General features: G+C 38.0%; 1 protein-coding gene across 2 annotated transcripts in view; it reads right to left on the bottom strand.

Moving 5' to 3' along the window:
• Positions 1 to 26,194, bottom strand: part of MTA3 (metastasis associated 1 family member 3) — a 138,466-nt gene that overhangs the window by 32,093 nt on the left and 80,179 nt on the right. The window contains exons 11-16 of one of the 2 annotated variants that reach the window (XM_059829796.1): positions 25,656 to 25,714; positions 22,900 to 23,024; positions 21,443 to 21,594; positions 20,725 to 20,947; positions 11,448 to 11,534; positions 6,096 to 6,242 (exon numbers count right to left, since the gene is read on the bottom strand). In XM_059829796.1, the coding sequence (XP_059685779.1) occupies positions 6,096 to 6,242; positions 11,448 to 11,534; positions 20,725 to 20,947; positions 21,443 to 21,594; positions 22,900 to 23,024; positions 25,656 to 25,714 (793 nt within the window). Of the gene's footprint in view, positions 1 to 6,095; positions 6,243 to 11,447; positions 11,535 to 20,706; positions 20,948 to 21,442; positions 21,595 to 22,899; positions 23,025 to 25,655; positions 25,715 to 26,194 lie in introns of those variants that run through there. The other variant, XM_059829804.1, reaches the window with a different exon arrangement.

Here is a 26,194-nt window from a genome sequence, read left to right as displayed (position 1 = left end):
AATCCTCACCTCATTATAAATGAACTGAAGGAAAAACATTATTTTATAATTCAAAAATTTAAACAGAAAAAAAAATGGCTTAAGATGTGCAAACATGACATGTAGTAGCTTATTTCTTCAAATGATTGACAATGTCAGCAATAACACCCTGGGTAATTAAGGACTGCATAATTTTCCAGGTACATAATCTGGGCTCTGGAAGTTGTCATTAGTTCGTCATCTCCAGTATCATCATTTGTACCCCTGCAAAAACAAGTGAATATACTGACCACAGAAATGCAAGCTTTAGAGCACCTTATTTTTCTACTAAATATTTAAAATTATTACTTCCAATTGGACACTTAAAATAGACAGAAATTGGCTACTCTTCTGCAAGTGCAAAAACCAAAGGTAAAAAGGTTGTTAGGTTAATCTCTCAAGGGTCTGAGATGGCTTTAATGACTTTGTATAGAAAGACACGACGAGGCTCTTACCATAAAGCATTTCATATCATGACATAAATATAAGCTTTGAGTAATATAGGTTGGGAAATAGCCAAGAGTCATAAACACCCTTTTCGTAGTCCTCTGCTTCTCCAGTAAATGACAGTAACACAACATCAATTTTTCCAGAGAGATCTACTTTCCATGCTCACATTTCCATCCATATCAGTGCACACATTTCAGTAAGAGATTTGTAGCCAAATATTTCAAAACATCTGCTGGCTATACCAAGGACCCAAGCCAGAATGAACATGCCCAAAGTACATTTCAGAGGAAAAACTGACTGTGGAACAATATATAACCTTTGTTTCTCACTTTTGGGAAGAGTGGCTATACACAATTCAACATTAATCATAATTTGTGTTTCAGCATGGAAGAAATGGCCAAAGTAGATTCACATAGTAGCTTGTTTATCACACCTAATTTCTTCTCTTTCAGTTGGAAGTCATTGGTATATAAAATGAGGTTTATAACAATTTAGGTAGGTTTATAGTTTATTAATAATGTAAAACAAAATTTAAAGGTTTATTTTTTAAAGTAATGGAGTGCCAGATGTTTTTTGGTATGCATTTCATGCTGCTAGCCTGCCACCACAGTAGAACATCTCCATCTCTACCAAAAAAAAGTATTGTGATAACAACAATCAGGCACCTTTGAGAAAAAACAACTCCCTCTGCTGAGAAATTTCATCCTACAGTGAAAACTCCTTCCCTCTAATGTACTTTCACATAGGGTTACTTTAAGTTAATTATGACGAAGCACATATTAGAATCATTTTCTCTGTTTCAAGAAAATTTGGGGCACGAAAGGCTCCAGCCTTCCCTGCTTGTCAGTTAGACTGCTTATATTTTCATGTGTTTGTCAAAGGAGAGTCTCAAATTCCCCACAGAAAAATAGGAGTGAAATACAAGCCTTTCTTCCTTGCTTATCTCCTCAATAGCCAATACTATTAGTCATAAGCAGAGAGAGAAGGATTGCCCAAAATAGCATCTAAGAGAGAAGGTATGTTGTTTTGAGGTCTTTCTCCCTTGGCCAATTGCTCATGTCACTTTCTCATCTTGCTGTGCCAGAGATGTGCAGGTTCCTAGGAAAATGGACCCAAAAACTGCTGTCTCATTCTTAGATATAGCTGCGTACTTCAGTATATTCAGGAACAGAAATCTGACTGTTGAAAGAATCCTCTTGAAGGCGTCAGGACATCTCAGCCTGAAAGACAGCATTAAAGATCTGGGAAGGCTAGAGAGAAGGAGGATTGGGGCTGTTGATTAAAGTCGCTTCAGCTATGAACCACCGGGTCTCTTATTTCTGCCCACAAGTCATGAAAATGGTATCAGCAGGAACAGACCGATTTCTGTACCTCATTAGTGACGTTAATATCTTGGGCATCCTGTGGATATTCTGGTTCTGATGCATGCAAAAGTAAAGAAATGCCTGCCAGTTGACAGAGATTATAGTCACGTAAAATACCTTTATTTGATCTTCCCAAATATTATATGGAAAATTATCATTACTCACCCTGCCAAAACAATAGCCTGACGTGAAACTTGACTACTTGGATGTACTGTTGCTCACAGTTAAGCAGCTTGTGGGTGAAAGTAATTGCTTGGAATGACTTCAGACACTGTAATTTAAAGATCAGATTCAAAACATCTACAAAGTCATTTACAGTCACACCTAAATCTTCCCATCATCAACTCCAGTCATAAAACTGGATACATGTAATATTCTGCAACGTCGTGATTTTTCTGAAGACAGAGTCTCCTCTTTCAAAAAAGAGACCGTCTTCACTGCAGAGAACCACTGAAATATCTTGTGCTGACTTTCTTTGCAGCAGGAATGGAAAATATGCATCTAAGAAGAGTTTAAAGCACCAGCATGCACCTTACACAAAAACTCCCCAAAGTACTGTGATTTTTCTCCAGAATGGAAAAAAACTTCAAAAATTAAAAACCTTTCTGGCTTTTTTCATTCCATCCTACAGAATGGGAGATTTGCTGTTGTTTGAAAATGAAAAGGCAAAGCACTTTTCTAAGACCATCCAGAAAAAGTCTTCCTCCTACAATAAAGGACACAAACAACTACAAGATCTTCTATCTATCTAGTTACAATACACAATGCTTAAGCAGTGCAATTTTATCTATGTCTATGCCTTACACATGGGTTCATGCACACAACTACAACTACATCTCTCAGCTAACAGTGACTGACACTCAGATCAGTTAATAGTAAGATATCAGGGCACAAACCCCACCATTTATGAAGAGATAAATGAGCTCCCTCATCATTCTCAATAAAGATCGAGCAATAGTAGTCAGAAATTACAGACTCCCTCACCCCTATCATTTGCACCAGACTCTTGCTGGAGGTTCATCTGTGGGAAAATGAAAGGGAAACTTGTGTTGTATTGGCCAAAATCAAGACTCAAGCCAACATAAGACCTCCCTACGAAATACTAATCACATTGTTGTTTATTACTCTTAAAAGCATTAAACCAAATATTAATGATGTTTCTCATAATCTTCCCCCATTCCCCCATACAGGCATAAAGAAGTGACATTTCCATATTACATTGCTTTATTTCCGAGTCAATAATTATTATTTTGTTAATAACAAATTCTGTCAAAATATGGCACTCAACTCACCTAGGCAGTAAGACTGACTTTAAATATGCCAATCTAAATATATATTTCCACAAGCCTAAGACACTTTTACTTGAATGCTGTAAATTATTGTATATCTTATGTAAACATATTTATATGGCTTCTTTACAACAGATTTCTAATACTGTTGGAAAAAAGCAAACCTGAACATGCAGACAAAACATATAACAATATGTCCATATTGTCCATAACATATTGACAATAACATATAACATATTGTCAATATGTCTTTATGTCAATAACATTAAGATTATGAAAACAGTAAGAGATAAGACTTAATATAAGCCCTCTGTGCTCCTTTCTGTTTGTTTATTTCATCAAAGCATGCATTGAAAGACAGAGCAGATCATCATCTCCACAGTTAGCTTTCTGGATACTGTTAATTGATACAATGCAATAAACCCTGCAACAAGCAATAGTATTTTGGAACCAAAGAAGCTTTTTGGTACATTTATAGTAACACAAAAACTCTGGAGGTTGGCAAAACCTTTCATTGCACAAACAGTACACTGTGGTCAGTGCAGTTACACAGAAACCACCATTTCCCAAGTTGATCTGGTCACTGAGTTTTTGCTGTGTACTGAAAAGAAGCTAGATAAATTACAGCCCAAAAAATTTATTTTATATTCACCAATAACCAGAGAAGGGGTTAAATGGTAAATATAAAAGGTAATCATTTTTATGTCAAAAGGAACAGAGGACCTGTGCTGCTGAGTATCATCACTACTGGTTTGTTGCTTTTTCTTTGCATTTTCTTTACACTTTGCAGGCTTTTAATTAAAGAGAGGGGCTAGGATAAGAACTGAAATAGCCATTTTTAAATACTATAATAGCTATTTTAAAATACTAAAACAGATTTCAGTTATTTAGGATATATGCTTTCCAGTACGTTGTTTTCACAGAAAACAGATAAGCAGAAATAATTATCTCCTAAAGCAATGAGTTACAGTTCTCAATATTAATTTTTAGAATTAGATGTTATTTTGTGCAAATTGCCTTAACACAGTTAGCTGACTGTTTGATACAAACTAATCAGTGTGGCTAATGACGGGTTTTATAAACTCTTTATTTTGAAGAGAACATCTGTACTAAGCAGAAGAAAGATTTTAAAGACTTCCAAGTATGCCTCCTTACAGGGACATCATCATCATCATATTTACCTTGAACTTATTGCTACAGCCTTCTCTGCAGTAGAAATGTAACATCATCTTTATTTCCAGGTGAAAGTCATTCATCACTCAAAACTCATGCAGAGAGTCCAGTCTAATGGCCAGCATTGGAGGGGCAGGGAAGCGGCCTTCGTTCACGTTCCCATGCAGTAACTACCAGACCATCCTTGCAGAACTTCACACTCAAAAGTCGCAGTGGAAATTCAGCATTTATGGCTATGCCAAGTAATGGCATCATCTTTTTATCCAAGTAAAAGTCACATGGTTGTCATCTTGGTCCCCCGAATAGCTTGTGCTGCACGCATGTTATTTGCCTACTGTGTAATGGCTGTTTGCACGCTGCGCAGAGGTCCAGGCTATCCTCTCTTCTGTCTATACTAAATATCCACTTTTTGTCAAAGTATGTAGTGATTTCTATCTAGGTATTATTAAATGTACAGTAGATACTTTCACTGCAAGATACAAATAGCATTGGCAATGACAGAAAACCACGATCAGTATGGGAAGATGATGGATAATGGATCAAGTTTTTCTTCCTGTATTTGGAATACTATTTCTATTAGCTTGTCTAGAAGGAGAGTCCTTCTCATTTCTACCTCGACCTATTCTGCGAAGCTTGAAAACAGTCACCTCTTTTGTGCGGATCATGTCCTGAACAGTCTGTTTCAGAGCCTAACTTCTTTCAGATTTCTAATTTCAACAACCTCATTTCTAATCTCTTATTCAACTACAGAACAAATAAGCTAATGGCTTACAGAAGTTACAGCTCACAAAAAGAGAGTTCAGGAACGCATGCATTTCTTTTCAGTGCAAACAATATCCTGCTGGATTCTACTCTATTTGGAGATGAGGTAAAACTGTTCACAGTTCAGTTGGAAATCTATCTTTTTTGTAATAATTAAAATAAAAAAAATCAGTAATATACAGTCACTGTTCAGAATAAAAAGAGTATTTGAGAAAAGTCAGCCTTACCCACCTATTTCCATAATTTTTTTTTCAGAGCTTCGTATCTGCTCTCCATTTGCACCATACTGTAATGAAGGGGCTGGATACACCAGGCTTAAACATCACCTCTGCTGCTGCACAGCGGAAAGAAAAGCCCCTCCTGTACCTCTGTGACACCCCTTTTCCTTCCTCCTCTGCAGGTGATATAAATGCAGGGACATTCGCTTTCTAAGGAGCTCCTACCTTCCACCAGTCCTTATTGCCAGGACTACTTCTTGTTTTAACTGACTCTGTGACACCAGTCTTGGGATGCAAGATGCCAAAAGGTATTTTCCCTCCATTACCAGTCACAGTGTTGAGAAGCCAGACTAAGCCATGTTTAGAATTCACATCCTAGCAAAGAGATTGGCTGTATACTAGCAGGTGCGCTATTTAGCAATTTAGTTATGTATCAAATAATTTCACACAGAGTAATTCACAAGGTCTTGCATATCTCTGCAAAATACTTCTTCAAATAAAAACGCAATGCAATAAGCCAAAATAAAGCATTTGTTGCATCTCGGCCTTCACCAAATTTGTTTTATTCTTTCTTGTTCTTTTATATCAAGACTAGTAAGAAACATGGTAAAAGCAGTTTTTTCAAGCGATTGCATTAATATATCCATATTCAATGAATAAGCACCACCATTCATTGCATTAAGAATCAATGCTACAAATACGCTATCCGTATCTTACATTTCTGTCAGTCTGTACCCCCTTATTTAATGTCATCTCAGGTCCACAGGAAGTTTTGCAATTCAGAGACCGAAAGAATATTCCTTTTATATCTCTTCACATACCATCAAGACCATTATGATGGCTGTAGTTTCTTTTTCCCAGAATACTTAGTGAAGAGTGACTGGAAGGTGCAAGCAGTCGTTTTGCACTTGGACTTTGAAGGCTTGGTGTTGACCTGATTACACTGGGTTTCACCGCAGGATGAATCTCTGTTTGAGACAAAAGAGAGAGATTGTACATACTTGGTTTTAAAAAATAAATAAATAAAAATAGTCTATTTAACATACTAAATTTACATTAACATTTCCAGTGAAAGGAAAGTAGGTTCCTTCAGCATAAGTAGGTTTACAGGACCTTGAATAACAATTCATATGCAAGGTCTTCATACCTACAGTTCCTCCAAGTAAGAAAAAAAATCTACTTCACTTTAGATTGCCCAGGTTCAATACTATGGTGCAGATGTAAGGATTTCAGAGATTGAAGAGCTAATACAAACCGATCTGAAACAGGCCTATTTTACATTTTCCTACCCTTTGGAGGTTTGTATTGGAGCTACACAACTACAGATTTTTTAGCAAGCAAATAAAAGCATTTTACTATAATGACATCACCTCAGTACCTCAAGCTAGTCAACATTTTCTGTCACAATAACAAGCTTTAAGGGATCTTCCCAAACACAAGTCACCAGGTGCAAGAGTCAGGGAGCCAGCCACAGCAGGGCTCTGAAGCTAAAACTACCCCAAAACTGCAGCAGGAACACAAAAATCATTAAGACTGCACTGGGTTCCCCAGGTACTGCCAGAGTCCCATACAGAATCATTATCGGGGAGTTTCAAATAACCCCGAGTATCTAATATGGCTCACGGAGTAGGGTTTTGGAGGAGGAAGAAAGGTGAGTAAGAGGCAGTGGAACACATCTGGCCAGCACGCTTCAGGGTGGCAGCTGGTGTGTTTGCCAAAAGTTGATACAGTTGTATGGGAATTTCTCAGTTATCCACCAGATAAAGCTGGCAAAAGGAAGCCTCAGCAGAGTCTGCCTGTCCTTCACCAGGAACTTGCTGAACCAATTAACTTATTCCCATCACACGTTTGGGTTCAAAATGCCACCTGATCTCCCCGTGGAGCAGAAGGGACCTCTGGGCTGAGAACATGAGGGCAGAGGGGCTGGGAGACGGATCCGGAGAGTCAGCTGTCCAAAGGGGAGTAAGATCAGAAGACAAAAATGAAGTACTTTCTCATTTGCAGCCCAGGTTTGCACCTCCTGAAGAGTGCCTCTTTCTGCTTTTTTGTTTATAAAACAAAGCGTAGAAGCTGGGAATATGCAAACTCTAAAATGAGGCCAGGTATCCACGGAGGAGGCCCTCCAGCCTCTGCTATTCACGGCTATCACACAGGAGAAACAGAAACCATTGCCCAAAGTCAAAGTCCACTGCGATAGCAGATTTTTCCTCTTTCAGAAATGCCAAGGAAGTCCAATATCCAAGCGCTCGCCTGCCCTGCCTCACACCCTCGCTCCCACGGCAAGCCTTCACATGCAGCCTGCAGGTACCAAACCCACCCACCCCAACGAGGAACCGGCCGTGGCTGCAGGAGAAGCTGGGGGTGCCGCGATAACAGTCGCGATAACCTTTAAAAGGCCAAAATAGAAAAGCGGGACAGCCAAACAGTTTCATCAGTACCCAAACAGGTGGAAAGAAGGACAGCCACAGTGACTTGGCCAGGCTGTACTGGGAAGAGCATGCCAGGAGGAGACAAAGCCAACACTTTTCACCTTTGAAAAGACTTTGCTTAATTGTTAACCACTGGTTTGGTCAGAGCTTGCAACCATACTCTTAAAGCATGAACACCCTCATCCAAGATGCTTCAAGAGGGTCAGATTAGAAAGAGTAGTGTAGGGTAACGCACCGGTCAGGTGTTAGAATAGCACAGAGCTAGGGTACAGGTAAAGTGCTTCAGGGCAGTCCTGTAGATTCACGTGTGCATGTCACAGCTAGTTTGATGTTGCCGATGTTCTCACCACTTAGATGAGAGCTTTTTACTGCCATTCGCTGCAGCACTCATCTGCTTTTCACGCAGAAGAGTTTAGGAACACCAAGCTCCCAGCAGGTTTCATGCATGGCGTGTCCCACTTTTCATGCTGTAAAGAACAAATGTCTGTTTTGCTTTTCTACTAAAACGGGAACAGAGGCATGCTTAATGTCATGAACACTACTGATCGCTAAAGCAAAACTTTAAACTGAAATAGAAAGGTTTGTGCTGTTGTTTGCTGAAGATGATTGGAATTTGGATTCCAAAATGCTCATTTGGCAGTCTTTGCCAATTTCATGAAGGAAATGATTAATTTTCAGGTCTAATACCACTAAAATATTATCTTATTTGCCAAAGAGCTCTAGCAGTATCCACAATAATCCCAGCAGCTGGATCAACATACCAGAACTCGTAAACTCCTGCTGTCTACAGCGTATAGGAGATGTAATTTTATATTTTCAGGATGAGTGAAGAGTTGAAGAAGGAAGCATTTCCTGCCTTCGAATTTTCTCTTCAGTCTGGAGGCCACTAATCCTCCATTAGTTTACCACAAAGGCTGTCCTTTCTCCTTCTGCAGTGGAGGAAGGTAGCAAGACCAAGCTCTCCTTTTAAGTTCTAGAGAGGAACTTACTTTAACAGCCAGGACCACTTCTCAATGGACTGAGTCCTTCCTGCGGGGTTTTTACACCATACACTCTCATCCTCTACCTATAGACTTGCTTCAAATATTTGCATGCCTTAGATCAGCACTTTCTAAGTAGCTGCTTCATCACACCTGAAAACAGTAATGAGGCATTTCAGGGTTTTTGCCTGAATTATATTATCCCATCATAGTACTATATTATGGAACAATAGTAATTAGGGAACTTTTAATTCCTGCTGCTATTACCCTTGTTCTATTGCCTAATACTTCACTGAAAATCTCCTAGCCACCGGCACCTTCTGCTAACTCTAAAAGTTAGAGAGCTAACTATAACTTCCAGATAATCCAAATTATCCCTTTAGCCACACAACAGATGACCACAGCAGTTGGCCAGATTTAGATTGTACGATCATTTCTGAAATAAAAATAAAACAGGAGTAAGAAACAATAGTTGAATGATGTATTAGGAACCCCTTTTTGTAAGACCAGGTTGCAGCCTCAAACAAGTAAACAGCAGTAACAACTCTAAAAGCGTCTCCCATTTCCACTAATGTCACTAGGGTAAAAAAATAAAAAATAGCAAACAAAGCAAAGTTGAAGTCTCCTACTGAGTCTCTTAAATAAGCATCCTGGATTCCAGAGGTGCTTAAGCGGCTGCACCTCCCTCTCAACTCATCTCCTCAACATGCATCCCAGCTGGAAACATTAGCCTGGTTTCCTCACAACTAGGAGGTAATATAGGACATTTAATTAGCCAGGGGTTCACCTTAGGGGTTTTTTCAGTAAGCACAGTGGAGAGTGAAGAGATTACAGGGGATTAGCCCCAGCTCTCTAGAGGACAGGGCCTACTTTTAATGCTTAACCTACCTCACCTGTGGAATTGGCAGCCAAGGAGAACAGGGATAAAGGGAAGCGATGACCCAGGATGCGCAGGGCACTGACATCCTCTCTGCCTTACAGTAGGGCTGAAAAAAGTAGTGCCCTGAGACACACAGTTAACTATATGCCAATAAATGTCTGTGGGAATGTCATGGAAGGAGATTTAAAAAGAAAACAAATGCCTCCTGTGCTATGCTAGCTATGCTAGCATGACATGATAGCATGCCAGGTATGACATGATACTTAATACTAGATTTTATGAGAAAAATAATGCAAGCATTACTTATTCACTGGAACATGCAAAAATCCCAAATAAACAAACAAAAAAAAATCACGAACAAACTAAACTAAAAAAAACCCTCACCAAGCTAAATGGCAAACAAAAAGCCATTTTCTAGCCAACTTTATACAGCGAATTCAGATGCATGTATTTAACTACACTGGGTACACTTCGTATCACTGTAACACATATTATTTGCCTTCAACTGTAGAGAGATACCTTCACTTCCCCCATAGTCAAGTGCTCAGCGGACTCTACAGATACCTGGTATACTTTAGCACTGTTAATCTTCCACAAAACCTTCACCTAAGTGAAGTACACATAATGCTGTCCAACACTGTTCATCCATTCACTCCCATTAAACCTACAGACTTACGCTCCCAGAGGTATCGAGACGACCCCTCACTGACTAAATAACATGGCACTAAAAACACGCAATATCTTCTAAGATTACACACGCTGCCATTTCTTCTTTTGACAGCACAAACGGGTCAGCCAGATGAACCATCTCCTGTCTGATTGTCCCCCCTTAAAACCACAGCTCCACCGAGTCAATCAAAGCAGTCTTTTCTTCATCCATTCTAATGACAACATATGTAACGCACACAGCTGGGATGCCTGTAGGAAATTATCACTGGCTTTTTTTCTTAAACTCCAGGACAGAAGGAATCAAAATTCACTGAAAGTGGGCATTAATTCTTCATTATCCAGTTTTCTGAAGTTTGGATTTTGTTAAAATTGATGTTCCAGAAGAACAGTTATAACTACATCAATAGCTGATTTCCATTTCAGTAAGTCAAGATACTGTTGTTGTTTACTTTGTTCTAGTACAAAAAAACTCCTGTTGAGCCTGAGCTCTACCCTCAGCTTCACTTCTGTAGAATACGATTAATACACTGCAGAATTATTCACTGCTTCTCTGATCAATGGATTGATTTCTATACTCATTTGAGGATTAACAGAAAGCCTCTGTCCTATCTCAACTCTTACATGACTGTGTAAATATGTAATAGTCAGTCGTGGTTCCTTGCAAAGAGGACGATTTTAATTTATTTAATAAGGAATCACAATTACTACAGTTTCTCCTCTCCCCATTATCTTACGTGCGAGTTCATCGTCCTCTTGGCTGTGATCTCAGTACAGATTTCATGGCATTTTTTAAAATTATGTCATCAAATTAAAAGATCAGTGTCTTAGTGTGTCTGAGGTCTCCTCCTTTTAAGCACAGAAGAGTATTACAAGTGGATTCAAGGGGCACAGTAGGGCAGCACTAAGCATACTGAGTATCTCCCCTTTGAGTGCTTTTTTATTTACACTACCAGACTATTTTTCACATTCTAAATTACATCAGGTTTCACTCTGCCATTTTAAACCAGTATCAGAAGGCCTTCTGCCTACATCCTGCAAGTTCAATCATGCAGTTCTGCAACTGATAGCAGACCAGCATTTTTATTAATTTATTAACTTAATAGTTTTCTTGTTACTAAAAGCATAAACCTCTCATTCTATGCGTACAGGATTTTTACATATCAGTATGCACTGAATGTTCATTTGGTTCATTACTCTCTGGAGGCAGATACGCACCTAAATACCCAATGATACACGACAGTGGTTTTCTGGTGCTTTTTATCTTCAGAGGATTTCCAGCAAGTTCACAATGTCGATCTGCATCTGAGAATTTTAAAGAATAAAACTCAGTTTAAATATTTTACCATTACAAATATAATAAGGACACATCAACCAGTTTCTGACTTGCATTTTTACCACAAATTTCTTTTTTCCTTTTAGCACGTGTTCTTCTTTTTTTCATGAACAATAATAATGATGGATATCTAAAGGCAGGCCATGTCCTCATTCATACAAGTGATGTTATGTTTTTTTTTTTTAAAGTTAATGTAAGTTCTAACACAAATATGATTGCATTTTTTGCTTACAAAGTCTTTTTGGAGACGGTCAGCTAGGAAATGAAACACAGATGAAAACATGAGTACTAAAATAAAAGCAGCTCTGGCGATTAAAAATAATTTACATTGAATTCTTCATTGTTTTCTACAAGCTTGTCTGGCTCTAAATCGGGTAAAACAGAGGTAAGAAGGATTTAAAGTTGGGACTACTGATTTATGTCATGTCTTACTCACATGGTACGGTGATTCACATAATTCTTAATAAGTAAAACAGAACATGGGGGCTATCATGGCAAGATGAAGCTTAAAAAGAAAAACAAGCAAAAAAACCCCTTTACTATAAACTTTTTAACAAAGTGGTCAGTTGTAACCAAGTACGACAGAGCTCAAAGGTCTCAAAGATCGTAACTTCATGCAAAGTAAATGAAAATAACCAGTTCAGTAACTTAAATTTGATGCTACAACTATGAACTCACACCTTTAAAGGCACTGTGAATACACAAGCAGAGAATCTGTCTAAATGCCCCAAACAGAGAAGTGTTACTATGAAGAGGTTCACGCTTAGACAGTGGAGTCGATCAACCTAAGGCAAAAATTCACAAGGCACTAGGCTTCAGTAAATAGTTTCAAGGTTACCGGAACTATACTATCTTTTTTTTTTTTTAATTAATCAGAATGACTGGGTTATCTGTCTTCCAAAAGCGCATAAGTAATCCCCATACAGGGCTTCCAGTATCCCTAGAACACAGGTATTCTGTTTTGTACAAAACTGCATTCATATGTTGATTGTATACATCTAGAATTCTCTTGCATGGAATTACTGCCCACGTATACACACCTACATGTACACCTTTCTTTGCATAGGTTTCACATATGCACATGCAGATATGCATTTTCTAACAACCTTTACAGGACCTAAATATTATAAATAGATTATAATAATGGTAATTCCACTTTGTCTCCACCCTGTGTTTTACCACAATGTTCCTATTAGCTTCATTCCAGCACACGAGATGGAGCACATAGTCACACGAAGAGGATAAGACACTATATACACAATTTATGTGTACATATATGGATATGTACACAACTTACAATCTCTTTATATATTCTATCTAGCGCTGTGCAAAAACCATGTAGGTCACGAAAGCACAGCAATGACTGAAATAAGTATTTCAGTATGTTCATAGATGTTTTCAATGCAGCAGACAATGCACAACTTATTTCAATATATTAAGGAATCTACTTGAAATTCTGGAAACACTAGCTGGTATCTGGACAGCCCGAAGGTTCCACAGCCCTAATGCTGAGTACACAAAGTACTTTATTATTTTATCTTAGTAACAAAATACGCTGTTCTTGGTGAAAAAAATTGCACTGAACCTGGTGCCTGGAGTATTTTTAATATTCCACAACACTTGAAATATTTTAAATGACAGAGCAGAATGATGTGTCTGCACTGTGTCCCTTCGTAAAATAAGCACAGACTACACAGTAAGTATTTTACAGTTACTTTGGGAACAGCGAAGCATCACCTAAGAAGTAATTAGCAAGAAAATTTTCCATCTACATATCTTCACTGTAAAAAAAGTCATTGAATCATGGTGAGATATTAATATGCTGACTGAGAATACAGACTGCAAAGAGAGCACAATTTCCATGCTTGAAGGAGTATTCCAAAGCACATCTATCTATTGAAACAGTTAACTATGTTTAACAGCAGCAAACTTTAATCCACAATATGGTACTCCCATAAAAAGTGTAATAAAGTTCATAATCTTTATGCACTACATACAGAAAAACACAGTTAGACTGTGCATCACTCTCAAGTGTAACACCACAGAATAAAATTTAGGTAGGAAGTTGTCAAAAACAAAATTAAAAAAAGGTCCTAAAATCAAATACGGGCTTCCACAGGAACACTAAAAATATTAGTAAGATCAGTGAAATAGTGGAAGCTATGAGAAATAAAAATGTATTAAAAAAAAAAAAGAATTGGAGTATTACGTTTGATAGTATATATTTTTAAACATATCAAAAGCAGAAAGTGTGCTAGTGCCTGTAGCAATAGAACATGATCAGAGTGTGAGGAAAAAGTAGAAGAAAGATAAAGGCATAGCAGAAAAGCTGAATGAATTCTTTGCAGCAATTTTCACTGCAGAAGAACTTAAACAAGCTCACTTCCAAAACCCTTTTATGAGAAAAGTGTGACAACTGTGTCACATCAAAGTGTCCATAGGAAACATTTCAAAACAAACTGGTTAATGAATAAAAACAAGTTACCAGGACCAGGTGGGATTCATCCAAACAGAAACTACTGAGCACGTACACCACCGGTGTTAACTAATGCTTAAACTGGTCTTGGTTCAAAACCATAGCAAATGTGATAACATTCTTCAGTAAGCAGGTCTGCAGACCGGCAAAAGGGTTGAACTATTAATAGAGACACACAGTTAAATACAGAAACATCAAGGGAGCCAACAAAGACCTTGTAAAGGGAAAACACATTTAATGTGTTCACATTGTTCGGTGGTGTGTCCTTGCAACAAGGACGACCGCATACTGGGCCTTACTGGTCCAAGGGCAGCCCGCAGGGCGAGGGAGGTAACCCTTCCCCTCAGCCCTCGAGAAACCACGTCCAGATGTTGTGTCGAGTCCTGGGTTCCCCACTATAAATGAAATAGGAACATACTGGAGGAAGTCCAGCTATTGGAGAGTCTGGTTTGGGGTCTGAGTATAGGATGTACACGGGGAGTCTGAGGGAACTGGGTCTGCTCAGCCTTGAGATGAAAAGGCCAAGGAGAGACCCGATTGCCACTTGTAACTACCTAGTGGCAGAGCACAGAGAAGACCAAGCCAGAGGTATGAAGGGATAGGACAACATACTCTTGCTGTCTGTGGCAACAGACACAAGCTGGGAGATGGGAAATTCTTGTTAGATGTAAGGAAAAGATTATTTCCTGTGGGGTTGATCAAACACTGGAACAGGTGCCTAGAGAAGCCGTGGAGTCTCCATCCTTGCAGATGCACAAATGTCATCTGGACAGAAGGCCCTGATCCCTTGAACTTTGTGCAGCGGTGGGATTAGAGACCTCCAGAGGTGCCCCCCTACCCACACGTCCTGTAAACGAGTGATTGCAAGTGTCACAGGTCTGCCAGGATCCTCTGAAGGAATCGTGACATGTACACATGCAGCTGATCTGGCATCCAACCTGGCATTTCACTTAGCTTTTAACAAACTGGGTCACCAAAGGCTGTAGCTGTCCAGCTGTTACCGGGTAAAAGTGAAGTTTTTTTCAGGGATTAGCACCTGATTACAATTAATTGTCTATGTAATCCCTGAAGGATCTGTGCTGTTCCAACATATAAAAGATCAGGAAAAGAGGCCATCAGAGAGTTAAAGTTTCCTGGTAAGAAATTACTGAGCATAATCAAAGCTAAAACTGATTGCAAAGGGTATCAGCAGCATCAAGCAATAAATGTAAATTAATTCTTAGGGGATAAAATGACTAACATACAGATGTAATGATGGGACCTACACCGCCACCATGCAGAAGAGAATTCATGGAGTCAGAGTCAACAGTGTTCTAAAAATATCTAGACAATCCTGAAGAGTGGTCACTTAAAAAGAAATTGAAGTCAGAATATTAGAAATTATGATGATAGGAAAATAGAAAACATGTGACTCTCTCCAAACTGATGGGAAACGTCTATCTTGAAGTGCATGCAATTTAGGGCACCATAACCCTAAAGAGGATACAGTACAATTAGAAAAACTCCAGGGAACAACATTACGAACCACAGCGTGAAATGGATTCTTTATGAGGTTTTAAACAGACCAAGTTCTTAACCTGTAAAAGTGATCACTATTGTGGGTATTACAGAGGTCAACGAAATCAGGAATGCTGTGGAGAAGATGATAGCGAATGAGGCTTATTCTTTTAGATTTCAAAGGGGTTTTTAATGATTTGCTTTTTCTAAACTAGATTTGTAGGTCTCTTAAGCTTAGAGAGAGTCTCATTGGGGAGCCATTTCTCTTTGACATTCCATCATACCTCTATTAAGATTCAGATTATCTAATGAATGTACTGTGCTCTAAGAAGAATTGTATTCTTCTTGGAAACTCTTGGGAAAAAAATAGTATGTTCTTTTAATTATTTTACTGGCTACTAAAATCTGGCACAAATTGCATTCAAAGGTAACAAAGATCTTCCGTAGCTATTAAAATCAAGGATGTAAACACATTGTTTGTGAACCAATATCCATAAATGTTACTCACTTCAGACAAATGGGTAGTTTTATGTCAGTAAAACATAGGCTGTATGCTTACAAAGACAAATCAATAACATTTTCCATATTCTACTTAGTTTTCGCTTGTCTTTATCAAACCAGATCGTAACAAGTGAGTACTGTGTACCAAAATTGTTATTGAATCCGCAGATTTAAAGATATGTTAAGTTTTGATCATGAACAGTATACCCATTTCCAGATAATTATATGTTACATAGATAATACATTACCATCCACTGAAACCATTTTGACAATCATGTCTAGATAGACAGAGTGTAGTTACCCAAATTTAAATTCCTGTAATTAATGCATATAGTTATATTGATAAAACTATATCTGAGCAGGGAAAAAAAAAATCCATCAAAATCTTCCTGTGCTGAAGTAATTAGGTTCACAGGTGCATGGCTCACTGCCATGCGTATTATCAACATGCTTGTAAGCTGGAGACAGATCCAATCTTGTCAGTGACTGTCTGGAGATGAATGCCCAGTTTGGTTTCCTCTAATTAAGAGACCTTCCACAGACAGGATAGTTTTGCTTAACTTTCTAAAAACCCTATCTAATATATTCAAACTAAAAAGAAGGTATTTTTCCTGATTTAGAGTATGGACATTTCCTCTTAATGCAACAGTTTGCCAGTTCTCATTATTGCTGAAAATCCATCAGACAAGTTTATTGTCAACAACTACAGCAAGTCTATTCTCTTCAGGCAGAACACAGTTTGAGATTTCCATGATGGGTTGTGCTCCTAGCAGGAGATGCCATGCCTTCTCAACCTTCTGGTGACCATCCCTAGGTTGAACTGGGATGTAAATGCATCGTCTCCACTACCTCCTGCTGGCATCTGAGCAAGGGTCATGCTATATGGTTCACTAATGAGAAAAATCTAATTCTCTGCACTAATTAAAGGAATGATAAACATAGAATAGGACCTTGTTTTCTGTCAGTGGAAGTTATGGGCCAAAGGAGATGATGTGGGTGGAATTAAAGTAATAAAAAAAAAAATGCACTGTCTGAAAACCGGTTTCACGTAAAAGATGGTTGGGCCTGAGATTAGCATCCTCAGAGGCTTCCATGCCCCTTGAAGACAAAGGAAGTATCTGCAGATGAGTTCAGGTGGACTGCAAAAATCAATTTATTTTATAAGCAAGCTCTGACTGGCTTTTTCAGACTTTCTTTCTCAGAACTGGGAGTTAGTTTCATTTACAACAAATTCAACAAATTGCATGTGACTAAGAAGGCATAAAACCTGGTACGCTGCTGGTGTAAGTGCCCTACCATACTTCTGTCTGTAGACATTATGGTTTCTGAGTGTTGGTATGGTGCCTACTGCAATATAGTTGTGAATCGCAGTTAACATTTTCAAGCACTGATTTAGCACACACACAGAATCAGGTGAGTCTGACAAAGCATCTGAACAGTCATTAGATTCAAGTCTCGGCACACCAACATGGAAAACAAATTCCAAATCAGTTCTTGGACGTCGTAACCATCTCGTGCCGTATCACACCATGGCTGACCTGTTACCCTGGCCAGGTTATTATCTAAGCATGACTGTAACTTTTGTAACGCCAACATGGACGTGCATTCAATATTGTAATTACTCAGTGGTATTCAACATATGAAATCATTACTGTTAATGAAATATCTCATTTAAAAATTAAAAAAAAAAAAAATTACTTCCATCAAGCTATCCTTAGAAAAGGATTCAAGTCATTCAGGAAGAGAGAGCCTATTTAGTTACAACATCAAAATCTACAGAGTGCACCGAACACAGGTCACCAGATATAAGTACAGGAACAAAAGTAGAAAACAATTTTTTTATTTACTTACTTACTAGGCTTTACTAGAGTAAGAATATGACAATGACAATGCAGGTAAGAGCATTGTACTATTCCACACAGAGAGATGCTGCCAGAAACAGAGTATGTGCATGTGTATGTATATATGTGTGTGTACATACAGAGAAACATGAGTTAAATTAATTAAATGAGGTATAAACTGGTTTCCATTATTATAAAATAATTTGAATGTCGTGTTCAAAAAGCACTGACAACTGTGACTTTTTTTTTTCCCCCATCTATGTTAGGGAAGCATCAGCATTTAAAAAAACAAAATTGCAAGGTCCAAAATTTGCTTTAAGTAAAAAGAATAATGAAAGACAGACACTATAGGAAAAAAAAAAATCTTTCTGCTCTTGATGTTAATCTGATATGGCATTTTTTCATTCAAAGGAACAAAGAGGAAGCACTCATGGCACTGCCAGTTTGATACAGGAATGACTATTTCCTGCTGAAAAGCTCAGCTTTTCATTCCTTTGTTTTAAAGATGAACTGTGTATATAACACTTGTTCTAGTATGATGATTGACAGCTGGATGAAACATTTTTTCTTTTTTTTTTTTCTTCCTTAAACAAAAGCTTCATCTTCTTTCGAACTGACTTACTGCAGTGAGTGAAAAGAAATACGGATATGGATAAAAGGATTCAAGTGAACTTCTACAATTAATTTTTCTCCATGATTCAGCACAAATCAGTGCCAATTACATAAATTAAAAAGTACATGCTTTCCTCTCGGAAAATAACTGTTATTTCGTATTAAGGATTAAAAATACAATCCTAGTCCAGCCTTAGACACACTTCTTCCATGAAAGTACAATCCATTTTATCCACACAGTGGACATACGTTTTCCTTAAATCTGAAAGTTGCTCCCGACTTGCTTAGCTTTAAAAGAAGAAAGAAAATGGCCAAATAAGACAAGGACAATGAACAGAAATATTCACCAAGTTCTGGATGACTGCAGAAGTAGGTGCAGACTTTGCATGTGAAGAATGGCTGGTACTGAAGTACATAAGGGGAAAATAATTACTCAAAACCAGATTTTAAGCCTCTATGGAGTAAATTTCTTACAATTAACACTGACATCATCAGCATCCCAGTTAAATATGCTGGGAAAACATTTAACATTAATCTAGTAAACATGGTTATAAACCCAACATCTAATACTGTAAAAAGGTTTCTTCAATTCTAATACAATTGACAGTACGATGAGCCAGCATGGCTCATCTTGGAATACCAACCATCTGCCTTGAGAACTGCCTCTATGGAAGACTAGGAAACATAACCAAACAGCGTGAGCAAGAAAACAACAGGCTCAGCGCAGATCTAAAACCTGCTGAACTATTCAATGACTTTGCAGTAGAACTTACAGACACGTATGCGCAGTGTCTTACTGTTGCTCTCTACAACAACTCGGAATCACAGAATCACTAAGGTTGGAAAAGACCTGTAAGATCATCAAGTCCAACCATCAATCCAACACCACCATGCCCACTAAACCATGTCCCACAATGCCTCGTCCACATGTTCCTTGAACACCTCCAGGGAGGGTGACTCCACCACCTCCCTGGGCAGCCCGTTCCAGTGCAAAGAAATTTTTCCTAATATCCAGCCTGAACCTCCCCTGGCGCAACTTGAGGCCATTTCCTCTAGTCCTGTCACTAGTCACTTGGGAGAAGAGACCAACACCCACCTCTCTGCAACCCCCTCTCAGGTAATTGTAGAGAGCGATGAGGTCTCCCCTCAGCCTCCTCTTCTCCAGACTGAACAACCCCAGTTCCCTCAGCCGCTCCTCATCAGACTTGTGTTCCAGACCCCTCACCAGCTTCGTCGCCCTTCTCTGGACACGCTCCAGCACCTCAATGTCTTTCTTGTAGTGAGGGGCCCAAAACTGAACACAGGATTCGAGGTGCAGCCTCACCAGCACCGAGTACAGGGGCACGATCACCTCCCTGCTCCTGCTGGCCACACTGTTTCTGATACAGGCCAGGATGCCGTTGGCCTTCTTGGCCACCTGGGCACGCTGCCAGCTCATATTCAGCCGGCTGTCGACCAACAGGTCTTTTTCTGCAGGGGAGCTTACCAGCCACTCGTCCCCAAGCCTGTAGCGTTGCATGGGGTTGTTGTGACCCAAGTGCGTGACCTGTCACTTGGCCTTGTTGAACCTCATACAATTGGCCTCGGCCCATGAAACCAGCCTGTCCAGATCCCTTTGTCGTACTACTAGTGAATTTATCCGTTCTTTATATTTTGGCTATAAAAAGAACAAGCATAATGTAGAATTTTATTGAAAACTAAACTGGAACAGACCAAAAAAATGATGCAACGAGCACCATCTGATCACCACAGTAATAGAGGTCTGTATTATACGCCAGATTTAAAGTCTTACAAATCCTCAGCTCCTTATTCCTTGACCAACGCCACTGAGAAAAAGTAAAACATGTACAGATCTATACTTTCTGTTCAGCAAAAGAATACATGAACAATATAAAAGCGAACTTCTTTCACACTGCCTAGTAGGAAGCATATTTTTTGTCACGGCATTGATTTTGCCTCCCTGCTCCTGATTTTTTTTTAATGACCATTTTTTCCTAAGTGAATGAGGTAATAGCTCTCCCCTTTTAATTCACTGAAATGTTCCCCCAGACTGAAATCTGTTCAAGGCAGCCAGACTTTATCCAATGTGTTGGTGATATGCTGGACAAATGAAAAAAAGAAAAGCAAAAGCGTATAGACAAGAAATGTTTATTGAAAAAGAAAATAAAATTAAAAGACAAAAATGGGTGGGAGGCACAGCACACAGAACTAAGAATTAAAAAAACGTCTTACATTCTGCCTTAATGGCAGCACAGTTAATAGGGACAAAGGGACGTCTTGCTGCCTGCCGCAGCCGGAGGGTATTTTTGCAGACCTGACGAGCCAGTTTTGTCCAACACGTTGTGTGAAGAAAGAAAGCTTGACGAGTTTTCACTGCTGACTTTGGACTTCCAGTGTTACGAACTGGAGTTCCCTGTGTGGCCTGCCGGGACATATGAGTTCTAACATGGGATTCCTACAAACATAAAACAAAACAAAAAAAATCGTAACATGTACATCTGAATTACAGCATTAAAAAAAATTCACCATTTGAATAAAATCACATGGTTAATCAAATAATATATATAAGCACTACACAAAAAAACTGGGGCTTATGCAAGAAGCTGCATAACACAGTAGACAGCTCTATTGTGAGCGGATATATAATGCCATTCTGTATGAGATACAGTATAGTCATATTATAGCTAACACACTATTTGACCGACAAGATGACATTTGTCCACCAAAAATGCATGAAGTGGATGTTCGTTTATCTAAGACTTGGCCATATAAAGACATGGCATGACCTGCACACTGCTCAGTTCAACTTAAGACAGGAAAAGGATTAGTAAGTTTTGTAACACTAAAGTTGAACACATACATAAAAATACATTCATTAAATACTCAAATTACAGCAGTCTTGTGAAAGCATCACACTTCATTTTAGGAAACTTTATCTACACAATCCTACCTCTGTAGGTTGGCTGGAAGACAGTTTATCTTCATCTGTCTGTGTGGGCATTTTCAGGCCACCGTATTTCTTCCAATAAATCCAGCAAGATGCACACAATCTACATTGCATATTAGGAGGACCCCAAGAATACCACTGGTGAGACTGAGGAGCTAAGGAGGAAAAAACAGCACATGTAATCTGGTGCATGCTACATTCAATATAATAAATCCAAATGCTGTAATAGATGGCATTCCTTAAGAGCATCATACAGAAAAATATTTAATACATTTCACATGGGGAAAATAAGAACTTGGATTTTTAGTTTATTTTTTAAAAAAGCACCCCTAAAGTCAACTCCAAATGGAAATTTCAAAATACTTCCCTAATCAATTTCAAATGAGGGACTTTGTATTCCCAAGGAGAGATTTTCTTCCAGGGGACTACAAAAAAAAACCCCAAAACCCAACCAACCAAAACAAAAAAAAAATCCCCCCCCCAACAGAAAAAAACAAACAACAAGCAAAACCCTATAAAACCCTCCACTATTTCTAATCTTACCTTGAAGACAGGTTTATTAAGTTGCTTGCTACTTACTAGAATTACTAATACTAAAGATATGGTTTTTTTCCCCAAGTCATGCAAAGTGAGTACTTATAAGTCAAGATCAATATAAGAAAAGAACAAGCACTTCTCCCACTGACCTTGGAGATGCACGTGTACCTTTATCTTGTGCATGTGGAGACTTAGCAGGAAACACTAAGTTAACCTTTTTTCTTTTCTTTTCGTAATCTTTCACAAGAAAACTGTTCTTTAAAAAATTACTTGAAAAACAATGAAATATATAACGGGAACTTTCTATATACAGAATATGATTTTAATTTAATTGGTGTTTAAGACACAGGGAGTCATAGCAATGATAAGTAAGGAACTCTTATATGGTAGGCCTTTTCTGTTCTTTCCAGTTTTGGATTTTATTACATCTTCTCTCATATAACCTATGTCAAAAGCTGCTATTTCAAGAAGTCCACCAGGGACCACCAGAACCACACAAAATACTAGGGAAAAACCAACACCTCCCCCCGAACCACAACAATAGAAGGGGGAGGGAAACCCCAAACAACTCAAAACACCCAGCAACCTTACAGGAGAACCAAAAATAAATTTGAATCTAGTATTCTTAAGGTAAAGGAAAAAACATATCAGTGCCATCATATTACACTACACTATCTTTCTGTACTTTCCGAGTTGTTAAAAAAAAATTCATAAAGGAGATTCGAATATTGACATTTGATCAACATGTTGAAGCCAGCTCTAACTTAAGTTATTTCTGCCACACAATTCATTGAAAATTATCCTCTATTTATAGCACGCAAACAAAAGTACATATATTTGGTTTTTTAAAGGTGCATATTAAGGTTAAAAATATTATTATTTTTATGAAAATTATTATTATTTATTTAAAAAAATTTACTTACTATAGCAACTTTCACAAGCCCGACCTATTAGTGAGGCCTGTGCCTGGTAAGAGGCTCCCATTGCTCCATTGACTGCAGCAGGTTTCCCATTGTTGCTGGATATTTGATTGGGATTTGGTTTATTGCTTAAAATGAAATTAAAAAAAAAAAAAAAATTTTACAAACCAGTTAGTCAACATGAAAAAACCCAATATAATTCTGGAACTCTGATGTGTGGTGACAACATCTGTAAAAACTGCTCTAAACAACAAGACTAATTTTTATACTCCTCTAGTATTTTCAGCACTGTAAGAGACTTGCTATGTAAACAGCTGCTTTGATACTCAAATTTACAGATCTTTGTAAAATGCCCTCACATGGTCTAAGCTACTTGGCAAGCTAGTAGAAGACCAAGTCTCAGGTTCATGCATTAACATAAGCCTGACACAGCACAGAAATTAAGAAAGGGACTCCAGTCAACAGATGAAGCTTTACAAGGTGAGGCTGGGCTTTGGGTGAAGTACAACAAGTAAGAGTAGTGTTGTCCACCCTAGAAGAGGGCCTGCTGCCTCGTATCTCAAGCAGAACTACATACTTCCCCAACAACTGCAGTAAATGCGCATGTCCTATAACCCTGGCAAAGCTCACCCATACATCAGGCTGTTGTGTCTGGGTTGGGTCCTAAACTCCTTTCACACTCTGAGAAGGCTGAAGAAATGTTCTCGGATTATTTGTTTTGTTATATTATTATATTATTAAGATGATTATTTTACCTACTAATACTTCACTGACTTTAAGGTCAGTTAATTCAGAGAGAATTAATATACTCCTCACTTTAATACACTCCTCACTAGGTTAAGTGCTGTATTTTCAAAGCTCCAATTTTGTGCATGTTAGTTACTGCTTTGACGAACTATACTCACAATACAATGCAAGGCTGTATACATTGATTCCTAAGATGATTATTCATTACTTTAGGTAGCATAAAATATATCCAAGATTAGTTAAAATGACTGACTGAAGAAACCTTCACTGTATCAAGTCTCTACTCCAACTGCCAGCAAGTCTGTCTCCTGTCTTCTCCTTTTTCACTATCCAGTGAGAGATTCCCTTACAATTTCCAGACACTCTTTACCAAGTACCTTCAAGAGAAGTACCTTGGGCTCAAGGTACAAAAGCAGGGACTGAGAGATGAACAAGTCTCCCACATCACAATCTGTTGCTTAGTTACCTTCCAGAGAAGTCATGAATTGAAAGGGACTCTCTGGTTATTGAGGGCAGAACCTTGCTTTTACAGGAAATATCTTATGATCAAGTTCAAAAAGGTATTCAGTTCTCAGAATCAATTCTACTCAGATTTCAAATATAATAAATCAGTCTTGAAACAGTGTTAGCGATCCATTTGCCCACGAGTGCCCCAGACTGCACAGTTACCAAAGACTTGAGAAGTCCTACCCTCTCACTGTTGATTATGGATTCTGTCTTGACACAGAGGCAAAAGACAGATAAAAAAGATAAGATATAGACAGATAAAAAAGGAAAAAACCCTACATTTCAAAACAGGTTTTATCATCCAGTACAACTAGTGCCTACTGTGAACATATTGGCAAAAGTCCTGAATTGTCCACATGGACCAAGGAAATTAAATTGAAAAAGCATTATGTAAAGACTGAGCATCTTACAGTTTTCCTAAAGCAGCCACTTCCCTGAGAGGGTTAGGGAACACTCATACTAGAGTTTTCAGCTTTTTTTAGAAGGTGTCATTTTATTAGAGACTTGAGCTTCAAAACTCACATTTCTTCAAAGATGAGATTAGAAGACTAAATTTAACAGTCTGCTGTTTGTATTATTAAATCTGTTTAAGAGAGAAAAGTCTGTATGAAGTATGGAAATGAAGCTCTATTGTATGCAATTGATACAAGTCATCAAAAAGACAACAGTGGGTTTTCAAAGTATTTCATTTGGTATTCTAGTCTTCTGTTACACAAACATTCATAACAATGGGAAATTCACATATATGTAAACTGAATATACACACAGAAAGCTTAAAAGAATGTCATCTGTAATCCTTTCTCTTCTGATAATCTTGAGGAAATTATGAATATGAAAGAGACAGATTGTATCTTGTTTCTGTAAACTACATGTTAACAAAAGCAGATATAACATCAGGTTTAAATCTAAAAAAACAGATTAAAAACACCTCAGAAGAAAACAGATTTCATTAATAAGACTTGTTGAAAGAAAGAAGATTGTGGGCTATGTGCTACCTTTAATTTACAGCCAGAACATCTCTTGTCTCTAGCTGAAGAACAGACAGTATCAACAAGATAAAACTGTAATGGGGAAGTATCTGATTTGATTTTATGTAACTACATTAACAACTGCTTCTATTTTGAAACACTGCATTTACACAAATATGAAGTGTTTTGCTACAGGGATTCGAAAAAAATTATTCTGGAAAAACTACTTTTTAATGATAAGGCCTTTTTTGCATTTGAGCAGTCCATGTAGCACTTGATGACCTTTTGTAAAATTTCCCACCGTTCCAGAACAGGCAGTTTGCAGGTCAAAGACAACAGGCTCAGTTAAGTACAAAGGTTTCACTTACAACAAGAGTTTGTGGCATTTTCTGATTATATCTCTGTATATTCTGTTTGTATATAACAAATACTAAGAAAGTTACTACTAAAAAAAAATGACTAAGAAAATATCATGCATGTTACTGTTTCAATTTTACCTGTACGTTATTAAAAAAAATACTTTATTATTATACTCACTAGGTGGGGATGTATACTTGTTTCAATTTACTTTCTGCTTCAGCCGCTTTCAGACGTTTCTAGTTGAAAAATTAACACATTAAAATATTATATTCAAGTACGAGATTTCATAAAACTGCACACAATCCATCTTTAAATTATTTCTATTTTGTGATTCCACAGAAGCCTCCAAAAAGAAGTGTAGAAATCTACAAGATGAAAGCCATGAAAAATGAGTTCTGTATTTTTATTATTAGTTTGAAATTATAGTATACTGCCTTCCCCAGTAAAACTCACAGGCCTCGCGTATGACAACAAAACTGTCAAAACAACAATTACAATGTACGTAGATTGTATCTACATAAACATGTACTACATTGTGGCTAACCCTCACTGCAGAATAAGCAGAAAATAAATGAGTGAAATTGCACTCGATGAGTTCCTCATCTGTCATGTAACTCAATACTTCTTGTGTACTCTGTCAAGCCTGAGGCTAGTATTTTATAAGCAGTATAAGGAAGTAGAACAGTGAAGTCCACTAACAGAAATAACTAAACATC

The sequence above is a fragment of the Gavia stellata genome, chromosome 2 (genome assembly GCF_030936135.1).
Source record: "Gavia stellata isolate bGavSte3 chromosome 2, bGavSte3.hap2, whole genome shotgun sequence".
NCBI lineage: Eukaryota > Metazoa > Chordata > Aves > Gaviiformes > Gaviidae > Gavia > Gavia stellata.
This window is presented reverse-complemented; position numbering and strand designations above follow the sequence as displayed.